This window comes from Antechinus flavipes, chromosome 4 (genome assembly GCF_016432865.1).
Source record: "Antechinus flavipes isolate AdamAnt ecotype Samford, QLD, Australia chromosome 4, AdamAnt_v2, whole genome shotgun sequence".
NCBI lineage: Eukaryota > Metazoa > Chordata > Mammalia > Dasyuromorphia > Dasyuridae > Antechinus > Antechinus flavipes.
The window spans coordinates 156886964-156899790 of record NC_067401.1 but is presented as its reverse complement, the minus strand read 5'-3'; the positions used below and the strand labels follow the sequence as shown (position 1 = coordinate 156899790).

Here is a 12827-nt window from a genome sequence, read left to right as displayed (position 1 = left end):
AATGTATTAAAAGCACTTTATAAATATTAATTATGGTGTTTTTATTATAAAATTTAGTATTAAGAAGAAAAATTTCATTTGCGGACATAATGTAGAGAAAGGAGAGTGTAATTTATGCAAAATTTATGCAGTTATCAAACTACTTTTTAAAATATAGTTTTAAAAACTACCGGTATCTCTATTTACAAGAAAACAAAAAAAAAAAAAATTGAGAACAGTACATCTAATACATAACAACACAAAACTGCCATGAATTCCTGTAATGAGATAGTCCAATCATATTTACCCAAGTTGTAAAAATGATTGAGGACTCTTGTCATAATAAGGTCTTTAGTTTACATATTATGATCATTTTGACTAAATATCCAAGAAAATATGAACTCTTAGTAATATTGTATTAATTCTCATTTTTGCTACAAACTAGATGTTCTTTTAAAGTCTTTGAAAATGTTGTGTGTTGATGCTGGTTGTTGTCATTTCGTAGATATTGTTAGATTAAATGATCCCTTACCTCATTTTTGATTCTTTGTACATATTTGCTCTCTTGTATGTACTCTATGAAAGTTTTCTTTTTGTTTTCTTTTTAGCTCCCCAGGAGTCAATAGTTTTTTGACGTCTATAAAAATCTAAGTGCTGGGTGAACCCTCTGCCTTACTCACTACATATATAGAGAGTTTTTCTTTTTAGGAAAAAAATTGAAAAGAAAAGTATGGCTTGTTGGCTTCCTAGAATCCTAAATTTGTATAAACCTAAATTTTTCCTTGTAATTGCCTGTACAAATGTAGAAAGCAAAAACCATTGAGTATAATGGAAAAGTTTTTTCCCACTTTTTGGAAGAATTAAAAAAAATCAATAGATGAAACTACAAATTACTTATTAATTCCTCAAAAGATAGTACCAGCTAGCCTTTTCATTGTAAGTTACTCAAGTGTATCAAATGAATGATGTAATATATCTTACTATATCATATCTCACTTGGTTTGGGGATCTCTTTGCATTGCCTTGACTTTTAGAAGACATATCTAGAAATTATCTGTTATTTTAGAAGGAAAAACCAATTTCCATACATTTTTATTTAGCGAATCCGAGCAACTGTGAATAGCCAGGAACAGAAGAGGTTACTCATGGACCTGGATATCTCCATGAGAACAGTGGATTGCCCCTTCACAGTCACCTTTTATGGTGCACTCTTTCGGGAGGTAGGTAGTTCATTTGTTGGAAGTTTTCAAAGGATGGAATTTACAGAGTAAAAAGTAGAGAGCTACTTTGCCAGAAGTTTGTCTTTATGTAAAGAATACTCAATCATTATCATTCTTTTCAATAAATATACCTTTTGAGTGATTTAAAGGGTTATGTGATTATTATGTAATCAACCAAAAAGTTAGTTTGGATGAGTGCTCTTTTTACTAATGATGTCCCTTTTTCCTTTTTGGCTTGATTGACCTTTTAGCTATATTATTTAACTATGGAGAATGATTTATCCACACTGCTCAAATGAAACTTAAGATTCCTTTATGTTGTGATTGTTTTAGCATCAGTAATCTATTTGAAATTTAGAGCCTTAACATCCTTTTCTTTCTTTTGTTTTCTCCATGTGTGTGTATGTGTGTGTGTGTATGTGTATACGCACGCGCACATTTAAAATCCTCAAAAGTAGAATTTATGCCATTTGGGTTACAATATTTAATTTCATTCTTTATGTTAATTATTTTGATTGAGAGAACATTTTTGATCCTCATATACAGAGGAAAAGCCTGGAGGGAGTATCACATACTTGAACTCCAGGATGCCATTAGAATTAAAAATTTAAATTAAAACTGAATGTTGTAAAATGACAGAAAATAAAATTTGACCTGAAAGAAGACATATGACAAGATACTACCCTCCCACTTATTTGCAGAGGTTGAAGAGTGGTAGAGGAATTGAAACATAACATACAATGTCAAATTTTTTCAATGTATCAATCAGCTTTATTAAATCTTTTATTCTCTTTAAAAATTATTATAAGAAATGATTCTTTGAGAAGCTTTATATATAGAAAATGTATATAAAATAGATACCAAAGTTTGAATAGTGGTAAACAACATTTACAGCTTGGAAGGCTACAGGGGAAATTTAGATTATAAAATATAACATATATCAATAAAAAGTTATTTGAAAAAGAATGAAAGGCTTAGGTAACTGATTGAGATGGATAAGTTCTTGCATTTCACTTTAAATAATTAAGATGTAGTTTAAATAATTAAGATGTACATTACACTACATTACACTAAAGGTGATCTATAAATTCTGTGACTTTCAACTTGGCTTCTTGTTAATTTAGGTCTTGGAGATAATTCTGCCTTCTTCCAAGTTTCTAATCTTCCACGAGGTACATAAAAGTGTATCTAATAGAACTTAGTTCAATAAATGTGAATTAAATATCTATTATATGTATTTACACTATTAGTACTATATATACACTATACTATATATCTTTAAAGATATATAAAGATAGGCCAGTAGACATGAAATAATTCTTGTCGCAAAGGATTTTAGACTCTTCAATAAATATTCTCCTGGGAATATGGAGGATTCAACATTTTATTCAAAAAGAACTAATAAAAGCAAACAACATATAAAATGTTCTAGGAATAATAAAAGAGGTAGAGAGCACCATCAGCTGGAAGGATCATGTAACAACATGTTTATTGCTCATCCCTGGACAGATGTGAATTGTTCCTGATATCTTTCTCTTTCTCTATCTCAATCTGTCTCTGGCTCTGCTTTCTTTGTCTCTATCTCTGTTTTTCCTCTTTCTGTGTCTCTCATTTTTCTTTTTCCCTGTTTCTTTCTGTTTTTTTCTCTCTTTGTCTTCCTCTGTCTCTGTCTCTGTGCTAACTGTCTGTCTGTCTTTCTGTGTCTGTCTCTTTTTCTTTCTCTCCAGGGTGATGTGTGGATCTGTATGGAACTCATGGATACCTCACTGGACAAGTTCTACAAACAAGTCATCGATAAGGGCCTAACGATCCCAGAGGATATCTTAGGAAAAATTGCGGTTTCTGTAAGTAGATCATTCCTGTAAAAGAAGCTCATTGAAAGGAAGGAGTGAAAAGGTAGTTCAGTTTTGGCTTGGCTTTTTCTTTTTTAGGTGAAGATGTTGCATAAGACACAATTATACCATTGGCTTTTCTTCTTTTGCCCATTATTGTAAAGTACCTTTTAGAAGTGTATTCATTTGGCAAGACCACGTGTTTGGCACTGTAATATTTTCTTTCTTTTCCCCTCCTTACTTCCTTCCATCATTTCTCTGGAAATAGTGGCATAGAGGGTTTAAAAGAGAGGAGCAAGGAGAATAATAGCAGGACTGGAGAGAAGATAAAAATTCTGAAGGGCAAAATCGAGGTAAGAAAAGGAGGAGAAATGAAGAGAAGTATGTTCACTTCAGTTCAACTGACATTTCAGTATTTTCTAGGGTACTGGTCTAGGTACTGAGGATAAAAAGATAAATACAAAACTGTCTTTGCCTTCAAGTAACTTTCATTTATTGGTAGAGAGTGGGGATTAGGAGAATAACATTGTATGAATGAATAAATAGAGAATCCATGCAAAATATGTACTAAGTAATTGGGTGCTTTGATGGGCAGCACTAACAACTGAGATAATCAGGAAAGTCAATCAAATCATGTCAAGCCAACAAATAATTATTAAGTACCTACTATTTACCAGACACTATGTTTAGTGCTTTGGATATAAAGAAAGACAAAAACATTTCTTGCTTTCATGGAGCTCATATTCTAATGGGAGAGAATATATGAAAACAACCAACAAGCAACATATACATAAAATAAATTAGAGATAATATCAGGGTGAAGGTGCTAAGATTATGGAAGACTAATAAGAGAGGAAAGTTGAATGAGATTCCTTCACAGTTTTGGTAATATTGGATTTGAATCTTTAGAGATTTTTTTTTATAATAACTTTTTATTGATAGAACCCATGACTGGATAATTTTTTACAACATTATCCCTTGCACTCACTTCTGTTCTGATTTTTCCCTCCCTTCCCTCCATCCCCTCCCCCAGATGGCAAGCAGTCCTATACATGTTGAATATGTCACAATATATCCTAGATACAATATATATGTTCAGAACCGAACAGCTCTCTTGTTGCACAGGGAGAATTGGATTCAGAAGTAGAAATAACCCGGGAAGAAAAACAAAAATGCAAGCAGTTTATATTCATTTCCCAGTGTTCTTTCTTTGGGTGTAGCTGCTTCTGTCCACCATTGATCAACTGAAACTGAGTTAGGTCTCTTTGTCAAAGAAATCCACTTCCATCAGAATACATCCTCATACAATATCGTTGTGGAAGTGTAAAGTGATCTCCTGGTTCTGCTCATTTCACTTAGAATCAGTTCATATAAGTCTCTCCAAGCCTCTCTGTATTCATCCTGCTGTCATTTCTTAAAGTACAATAATATTCCATAACATTCATATACCACAATTTATCCAACCATTCTCCAATTGATGGGCATCCATTCATTTTCCAGTTTCTAGCCACTACAAGCAGGACTGCCACAAACAAAAGCACAAGTCCTTTTCCCTTCTTTAATATCTCTTTGGGGCATAAGCCCAGTAATAGCACAGCTGGATCAAATGGTATGCACAGTTTGATAACTTTTTGGTCATAATTCCAGATTGCTCTCCAGAATGGTTGGATTCGTTCACAACTCTACCAACAATGCATCAGTGTCCCAGTTTTCCTGCATCCCCTCCAACATTCATCATTATTTTTTCCTGTCATCTTAGCCAATCTGACAGGTGTCTAATGGTATCTCAGAGTTGTCTTAATTTGCATTTCTCTGATCAATAGTGATTTGGAACACTTTCATATGAGTGGAAATAGTTTCAATTTCATCATCTGAAAATTGTCTGTTCATATCCTTTGACCATTTATCAATTGGAGAATGGCTTGATTTCTTATAAATTAGAGTCAATTCTCTATATATTTTGGAAATGAGGCCTTTATCAGAACCTTTAACTATGAAGATGTTTTCCCAGTTTGTTGCTTCCCTTCTAATCTTGTTTGCATTAGTTTTGTTTGTACAAAGGCTTTTTAATTTGATGTAATCAAAATTTTCTATTTTGTGATCAGTAATGGTCTCTAGTTCATCTTTGGTCACAAATTTCTTCTTCCTCCACAAGTCTGAGAGGTAAACTATCCTGTGTTCCTCTAATTTATTTATAATCTCATTCTTTATGCCTAGGTCATGGACCCATTTTGATCTTATCTTGGTATACAGTGTTAAGTGTGGGTCCATGCCTAATTTCTGCCATACTAATTTCCAGTTATCCCAGCAGTTTTTTTCAAATAATGAATTTTTATCCCCAAAGTTAGGATCTTTGGGTTTGTCAAACACTAGAGTATTATAGTTGACTATTCTGTCTTGTGAACCTAACCTATTCCACTGATCAACTAATCTATTTCTTAGCCAATACCAAATGGTTTTGGTGACTGCTGCTTTATAATATAGTTTTAGATCAGGTACAGCTAGGCCACCTTCATTTGATTTTTTTTTTTTCATTAATTCCCTTGAGATTCTCAACCTTTTCTTCTTCCATATGAATTTTGTTGTTATTTTTTCTAGATCATTAAAATATTTTCTTGGAAGTCTGATTGGTATAGTACTAAATAAATAGATTAGTTTAGGGAGTATTGTCATCTTTATTATATTCTCTGGGTCTATCCAAGAGCACTTAATATTTTTCCAATTATTTAAGTCTGATTTTATTTGTGTGGAAAGTTTTTTGTAATTTTGCTCACATAATTCCTGACTTTTCTTTGATAGATATATTTTATGCTGTCAACAGTTATTTTGAATGGAATTTCTCTTTGTATCTCTTGCTGTTGGATTTTGTTGGAGATGTATAAAAATGCTGAGGATTTATGGGGATTTATTTTGTATCCTGTAACTTTGCTAAAGTTATGAATTATATCTAATAGCTTTTTAGTAGAATCTCTGGGGATCTTTAGAGATTTTTGAACATGATTCATGTAACCTTACCTACATTTCAATGTTACTTTTCCTGGAACATCCTTCACTTGGGCAATCTCTCTAGAAATCTTATGTCAGGAAGAAGGAATGTGTAGATAGATGCTTCCCTTTCTCTCTCATGATTGTATAATGAATTTCTGTTGTTTCTCCTTTGCAGATTGTAAAAGCCCTAGAACATTTACACAGTAAACTTTCTGTCATTCATCGAGGTAAGTGTGTGTCCTTTTTGTTGTACACCCTGTCCCAGATTGTTAGCCAGTCCACATGAGTTGTTGTCCATGCCAACAGTGGGATTAAGCCAGATAAAGGAATGGAGGAGTTTTCCTTTAAGATTGGCTAGCAGCCTATTTAAACAACTGTTCTTTGTCTTGGACAAAAATAGAACAATAAGGGATAAATCTAAACTGCAATGGTAAGGATTTAGGTTAGGTTAGGATGCAGAGAATTAAGACCAATATTTCCATTGGGGGTGGGTGTTTCTTCCTTAGAAGTCTTTAAAGACAGGGTAGAAATCTCTCAGTGTACATATAGTTCTGCCAAGAGGAAAGAGATGGAACATGATGACTTTGGGAGTAACCTAAAGTCTGAGAGTTCTTGTGCCTTCATTTAGCAAGGATGGGTGCATTAGATTCTTCTGGTTAGTGCACTATGCTAAGTGCTCTGTTTGTTAATTGAAGTAGTTTTTACACTCAAGAAAGTTGCAAAGACCTAAAACATATACACAAGAATAATGTAGAAAATATATATGTTCAATTTAATAGCATAAAGTAGAAATGCTATAAAAATTAGAGAAATGGTTTGTCTAAGAAGGCATAAAATTGGTCAGGAAAGGTCCTTTGAAAGAAAGGAGTTTTAAATGGAATCTTAAAGCAAGTCGTAGATATGGAAAGGCAGGGTGTAGCTATTAGCAGCAGAGAACTTAGTACAAGTAAAGTTAATATGAACATGGCAGAATTCTAGCCTGATTAGAGCAAAAGCCAAATGTGAATTCCAAGAAAGTTCAGGGCATAATATAGTAAAAAGAACACTGATTGTAGAGTTAAAGAATTTGGGTTCAAATCCAATCTGTGATGTTTCTTACCTGTGTAACTTTGGGCAATTCATAGATTAGACCATAGGTCCCTTATATATAAAATGTGGACTCTAAATTCCTTCTAACTTGAAGATCTCTGGTCATTTAATGAGGAAAAATCTGAGCTAGCTATATATTTCTTATAGTATGTGAATTCACCACTGTTCCATTTTTTTATTCATAGTTTTTGGGCTTTTCAATAAATATTTAATATTTTCATTTAATTAGATTTGGTTCTGGCAACCTACAAAATTCTGATCTTATATTAAGTATTTTAAGGATTCACTCATTTCAATTTTTTCAGGTTGGGCCCCAGAGATAATTTCCTTATTTTTTTAGGTCCCAACTTCCTTCAGTGTCAAACTGGACTCTTGCACTGAATTAGGAGAAGAAGAACATTTGGCCCATGTGCTTTATATCAATTTATAAGGCAATCATAGGCAATAATGAACTGAAAGCTAGGTAAAACTCCCTCACAGCTTGAATTCTATAAGTTGATAATTTTGAATGGTCTTTGAATGATATTATTAATATCCAAATGACCTTTGACAGAAAAAAGGTTCCTAATCCCTGAACTAAATGAGACCTTTTAAAAAAATTCTAATTATGGCAAATTTGTGAATTCTGTGTATTTTTAGTACTTGTTTTCCTTGAGATATAAAGATTATAAAGGAAACAGACCCCAAGTTGCTTATAGTCTTATCAGGGATGGAAGATAGGAGATAAAAGACAAAATTGTATATACATGCTAAGGGAACTCAGATTAAATAAAAGCCAATATCAAGTATATTTCAAAGAAAGAAGTTCAGTAGATAAGCTCACTGGGGATGAAAATGTGTGGATTTGTAGCAGCAGGAATAAAGTAAACATTTGTATATATATATGTGTAACTTTGTTTTCTTTAGTACAATTGAAATGGACCTGGACTATTAGCAGTATAACATAGTATATATTTTTCTTTCAGATGTCAAGCCATCTAACGTGTTGATCAATACACTGGGCCAAGTGAAGATGTGTGACTTTGGTATTAGTGGTTATCTTGTGGATTCTGTGGCCAAAACTATGGATGCAGGATGCAAACCTTACATGGCTGTAAGTTTTAAAGCTGGAAAATGGACTCTAAAAGAAGACAGGCTACAAAATCCTATAAAGTGGAAAAGGGTTCTGTCATTGAGGGAGAATTGCCTTTTATCATTACTTACTTCTTCCTGAGACTCAATGATTCACCAGCTAATATATTCTTTTAAAGCTCTTCTCCTGACTTTATTTTTTATACTTAAATTTTATTTCTATTTCTTTACTTACTATTTTCTTTATAGTATAGTCACTTCACAATACTATTCTCTATAGAATCTTTCTTAAAACAAAGAAAAACAATTATTTAAAGTAAATCAGCACAGTGACTATAACATATGAAACAATCCTCATTCACAGTCCTCTGACTTTCTACTGTGCTATGATTTTTAATCAATATGTTAAGTTTAGAAAAAGTTGTCAAGTTTAAGATTATCAGATTATCAAAAAAATGATCAAAAGTTTAGTGTTATATTCAAGGACCAGAACAAAGATTTTTAAAAAATCCTATTTTAGAATATCAAGACCTTGACAGTCTTCCAAGATGAATTCTTGAACCTGTTTTCCATGCTAAGTATTGGACAGGAAGGAATAACTTTAAGTGACATTACAGGGAGAAAATGGATTTGAAAGGAGAGAACTTCCTGATTGAGAGTTTTAATTTCTATGATCATTATTCTTAGGGCCTTCCTAAGTCAAAAATTTATTATTTGCTTCCCTTAAAGGTGAATTTGTCTGATATATTGAAAAAAAAAGTTTACCAAGGCTTAGTTAAAAAATTTAAAATTTGTTTGATTCTACATCAAGATGGCAATGTTAGTGGTATCTGTTGAATCAATCATATTATTCTCTTGAGATTTATGTTATAAGTGGATAACTAAATTGATCTCTGTGGTAAGGTACCTTCTGAAGTTGTTGAATAAATATATCCATAATCATTTATCCCAAAGCACTGAAATAACTTAAAGAAAACTGTTTAAAACTTCCATTTTGAGATGTTGATACTTACAGTGACTAGTAAACTGTCTTGTCCAGTGGAGCATTGTATGAAGGCTCTCCTAGAAGCAATGACCTTCTACTTTTATTTTTCTTTCCAGCCTGAAAGAATAAACCCAGAGCTAAATCAGAAGGGATACAATGTGAAATCTGATATTTGGAGTCTGGGCATCACAATGGTACTGTATGGAGTTTTACAAATTGAGACTAAAGTTGGTGGGTTGCGTTAGTTTTATAACTGAAATGCAATATTGATTTTTTTTTTTTTTTTGCTAAGGCAGTTGGGGTTAAGTGACTTGTCCAGAGTTACACAGCTGGGAAGTATTAAGTGTCTGAGGTCAGATTTGAACTCAGGTCTTCCTGACTCCAGAGCTGGTGTGCTATCCACTATGCTGCCTAGCTGCTCCGTAATATTAGATTCTGATCAAATTCCTCTGACCTTTGAGGAGATGGGGCACCTTCTTCACTTTTAACCTAGGATTTATGAATATTGATACTTAAAGCATGAGATAGTGGAATAGCTGAATTGAGTTTTGAATATAAACTATGTCTGTGAAACAGAAAGAGTACTAGACCAAAAAGAAGGAGACATTGCATTCTAACTTTGACTCATTCATCATAAATTGAGAGATTAGACTAGTGAGAGTTCTCAGTTCTTTTTTAGTTCTGACAATCTGTACTTGGAGTGAAGACAGAGATAGAGTTAAGCTAAAATGGGTAGATTTATTAGGATATACTGGATTTGAGTTCCAGCTCTTCCACTAACTTGCTCAGGTTAACTTAAGCAAGTAGTTTTGTCTCTTAGATGATTTCTAGGTCTCATGTAGCCTATGGATTGTTGTGATAATTCACACCTGAAAGTCAGAAGAATGAAGTGGATGGCTAACAAATCTAGTACTGAGAATCTATAATTCCTGTAAAATTTGGAGTATTATAATCCTATTACTGCAATGTATTTACAGAGCCATGGACAATATGTATGCTTTTCTTAAAATCATCTTCAGCACCATAATTTAGTTAATTCTATAAGTTATTTAGTTTCTTTTGTCTAGGTAATATATGTCACTATCATGGCAAAAGTGGCCTTAATTTGGTCTTGCATTAATCTGCAAAGAGCCAGCAGATGGCAGCAGATATACACATTTATAAAGAATAGAATGAATGAAGCTTTCCTTATGGTAATAGTTTAAAACTCTGGATATTATAAATTATGTAGTCATCAAATGTGATGTTTAATATAGTTAATTTAAAAACCCACTAAAATTGCAGGAATTTGGTACCCCAATAAGAGCCATTATGTGATAGGCTCAGATGAATGTCATTGAAGAAATGGGGGAGGGGAAATGAAGGGAACTCCATTCTTTTCCTCAATACTGCAATTTCCTCCAGTTCTTTAAGTAGAAAGCAACTGTTTCCACATATAAAACAACATCTTGTTTTCCTCTTTCTCCTTAGATTGAATTGGCAATCCTTCGGTTCCCCTATGATTCCTGGGGGACACCATTTCAGCAACTCAAACAGGTAGTGGAAGAACCATCACCTCAACTACCATCAGACAAGTTCTCAGCAGAGTTTGTTGACTTTACCTCACAGTGGTAAGCATATTTCTCTTCCCAGGTCCCATCAACAGGGAGGAAGATGGTTCTTCCAGTTTCTGATAAATGGTTGAACTTTAATCATACCCCACTAATGTCTATTGATATAGGGAGGGGAATATATTATAGCAGGCATACTATTTTCAGTTTGAGTAATATCCAGTTAGAATGATATTCAGAAATCTAGAAGTTCTATAACAAAGTCAATATTTAGGCTGTTTTCCAAAATGCATATATATTAACTTGGGATATATGCTTTTTTTTTTTTTTTTAGTGCTATAGACAGTTTTAGGGATCAGGGAAGGAAAACAATTATAAATGAAAGTAGCAAGTTGGAAGAAGTTTGGTCCATAAGGTGGTGTTATATTTTATTTTTCCTAGCAAAGTGTCATTTGTCCCAGGAAATCTGATGAGTCCTGTCAAGATAGCTTTATTTGACTCTGATTTGCTTAGAGTTTGTCAGGTTGTTGAGAATATGATGTTGGATATGGATTCTTTCTCTTCCCCTTCTCCCCTATAAGTTCTCCACAGAGTATGTTCTCTCTGTTTTTCAGGTTGTCATGACAGACATCCCACCTAAAAACCATACTCTTTCATCTCCCTCCTTTTTTTTTTCCCCTCTAATACCTTTCTTCCAAACAATGAAGCACCTAATAGTGTGATTGAAACTGACAGTACATGTTGCTTTTCATATGGTCATTTGATGTTTATTAACTGAAAAGTGAATGTGTATTTTAGATTTCATATTTTGTTAATAATTAACATGCCAATAACACTATTATTTTGAGTTTTGTTGCCTTTTAGTATTTTCTTAATGTATATTGCTATAATTATTGTATATATTTCCTTTGCCTATGCTTTTTTTTTACTCTGTATCATTTCATATTTCTTCCCATTTTTCTCTGAAATTTTCGTTTATTTTATTCCTTACAGTTGAATGATATTTTATTGTTCATATACCACAATTGTTCAGCTATTTCCCCTTGAGTACATAGTTTGTTTCAGCTCTTTGTTATTACAAATAGTGAAACTATCTTTGTACTTTTTTTATGCATTTGGATCCCCCAAAAGAGACTGTCCCAAAGTAGTTTCCCCTTTTGGGTCTTTCTAATTTCTATTTCAAAGGTATGAACATTCATTTTTCCTCTGATTGGAAATCTTTTTTTACCCCTAGAAAACCTGTTTTCCCACAATCACTGTTTACTATGTAGTTTGATATATCAAGAGTTCTACCAGCAGTGAATTGGAATACCTGTTTCCCACAACCACTGTTTACAGTGTTTTCATTTTTGCTTTTTTAAGAATATAATATCTCATAATTGATAAAATTCTTGGTTCTGAACATTTTTCACATGATTGATAATTATTTTCATGAAAACTGTGTTGATTACTTGATTACTAGTGAATGGTTATTATTCTTATTAATTTGGGTCAGTTCTCTGTAACTTTAATGCCAGAGAGATTTTAATGTAAAAATCTTGTCCCCCTTACTATGTAGACCAATACACCTCATTTAAAAAAAATTCTCTATATAAATCTATATATATTACACATTCCTTGTCTTTTTACAGTTGTGTAAGGACTAACTTATTTTTTTCTAATGAAATGTAATGGAAAAAAATTGTATTATACATCAACTATTGTGCAACAGTGTAGTTACAAATAGAACATTCAAACCATTATGGGCTGTAAGGAAATCACATTCTAATTGGGAGAGCAATAGAAAAGGGGTTTCATGTTTATGGTTGAGTCACAGAAGATGGAAAGGGTTGTGAGGTCAATGCCAGGCCATATGGTTAGTTTCTTGGCAAGAAGAAAATTGAATTAAAATTTAGAGTAGAGTAGGATTAAGGGATCTTTTTAGCAAAGGTAGAGATGTAGGAGTTAATATCCAGTTAGCAGTGGGTATCTTCTGCCTGATGGATATTTGGCAGGGAGGAAATGAGGGCTGATTGGGGAAGAAAATTTTAGTTCATACCCCCCCATTCCCCATGTTAGAAATAGGTGCTTCTGATCTCTATTTCTGCAATCCCATAATGCATTTGGGCATGGG

General features: G+C 33.0%; 1 protein-coding gene across 1 annotated transcript in view; it reads left to right on the top strand.

Moving 5' to 3' along the window:
- Positions 1–12827, top strand: part of MAP2K6 (mitogen-activated protein kinase kinase 6) — a 126359-nt gene that overhangs the window by 89972 nt on the left and 23560 nt on the right. Inside the window, exons 5-10 of the mRNA XM_051995220.1 lie at positions 1080–1199; positions 2927–3043; positions 6195–6246; positions 8074–8201; positions 9281–9358; positions 10635–10774. Coding sequence (XP_051851180.1) covers positions 1080–1199; positions 2927–3043; positions 6195–6246; positions 8074–8201; positions 9281–9358; positions 10635–10774 — 635 coding nt within the window. The remainder of the gene's footprint in view (positions 1–1079; positions 1200–2926; positions 3044–6194; positions 6247–8073; positions 8202–9280; positions 9359–10634; positions 10775–12827) is intronic.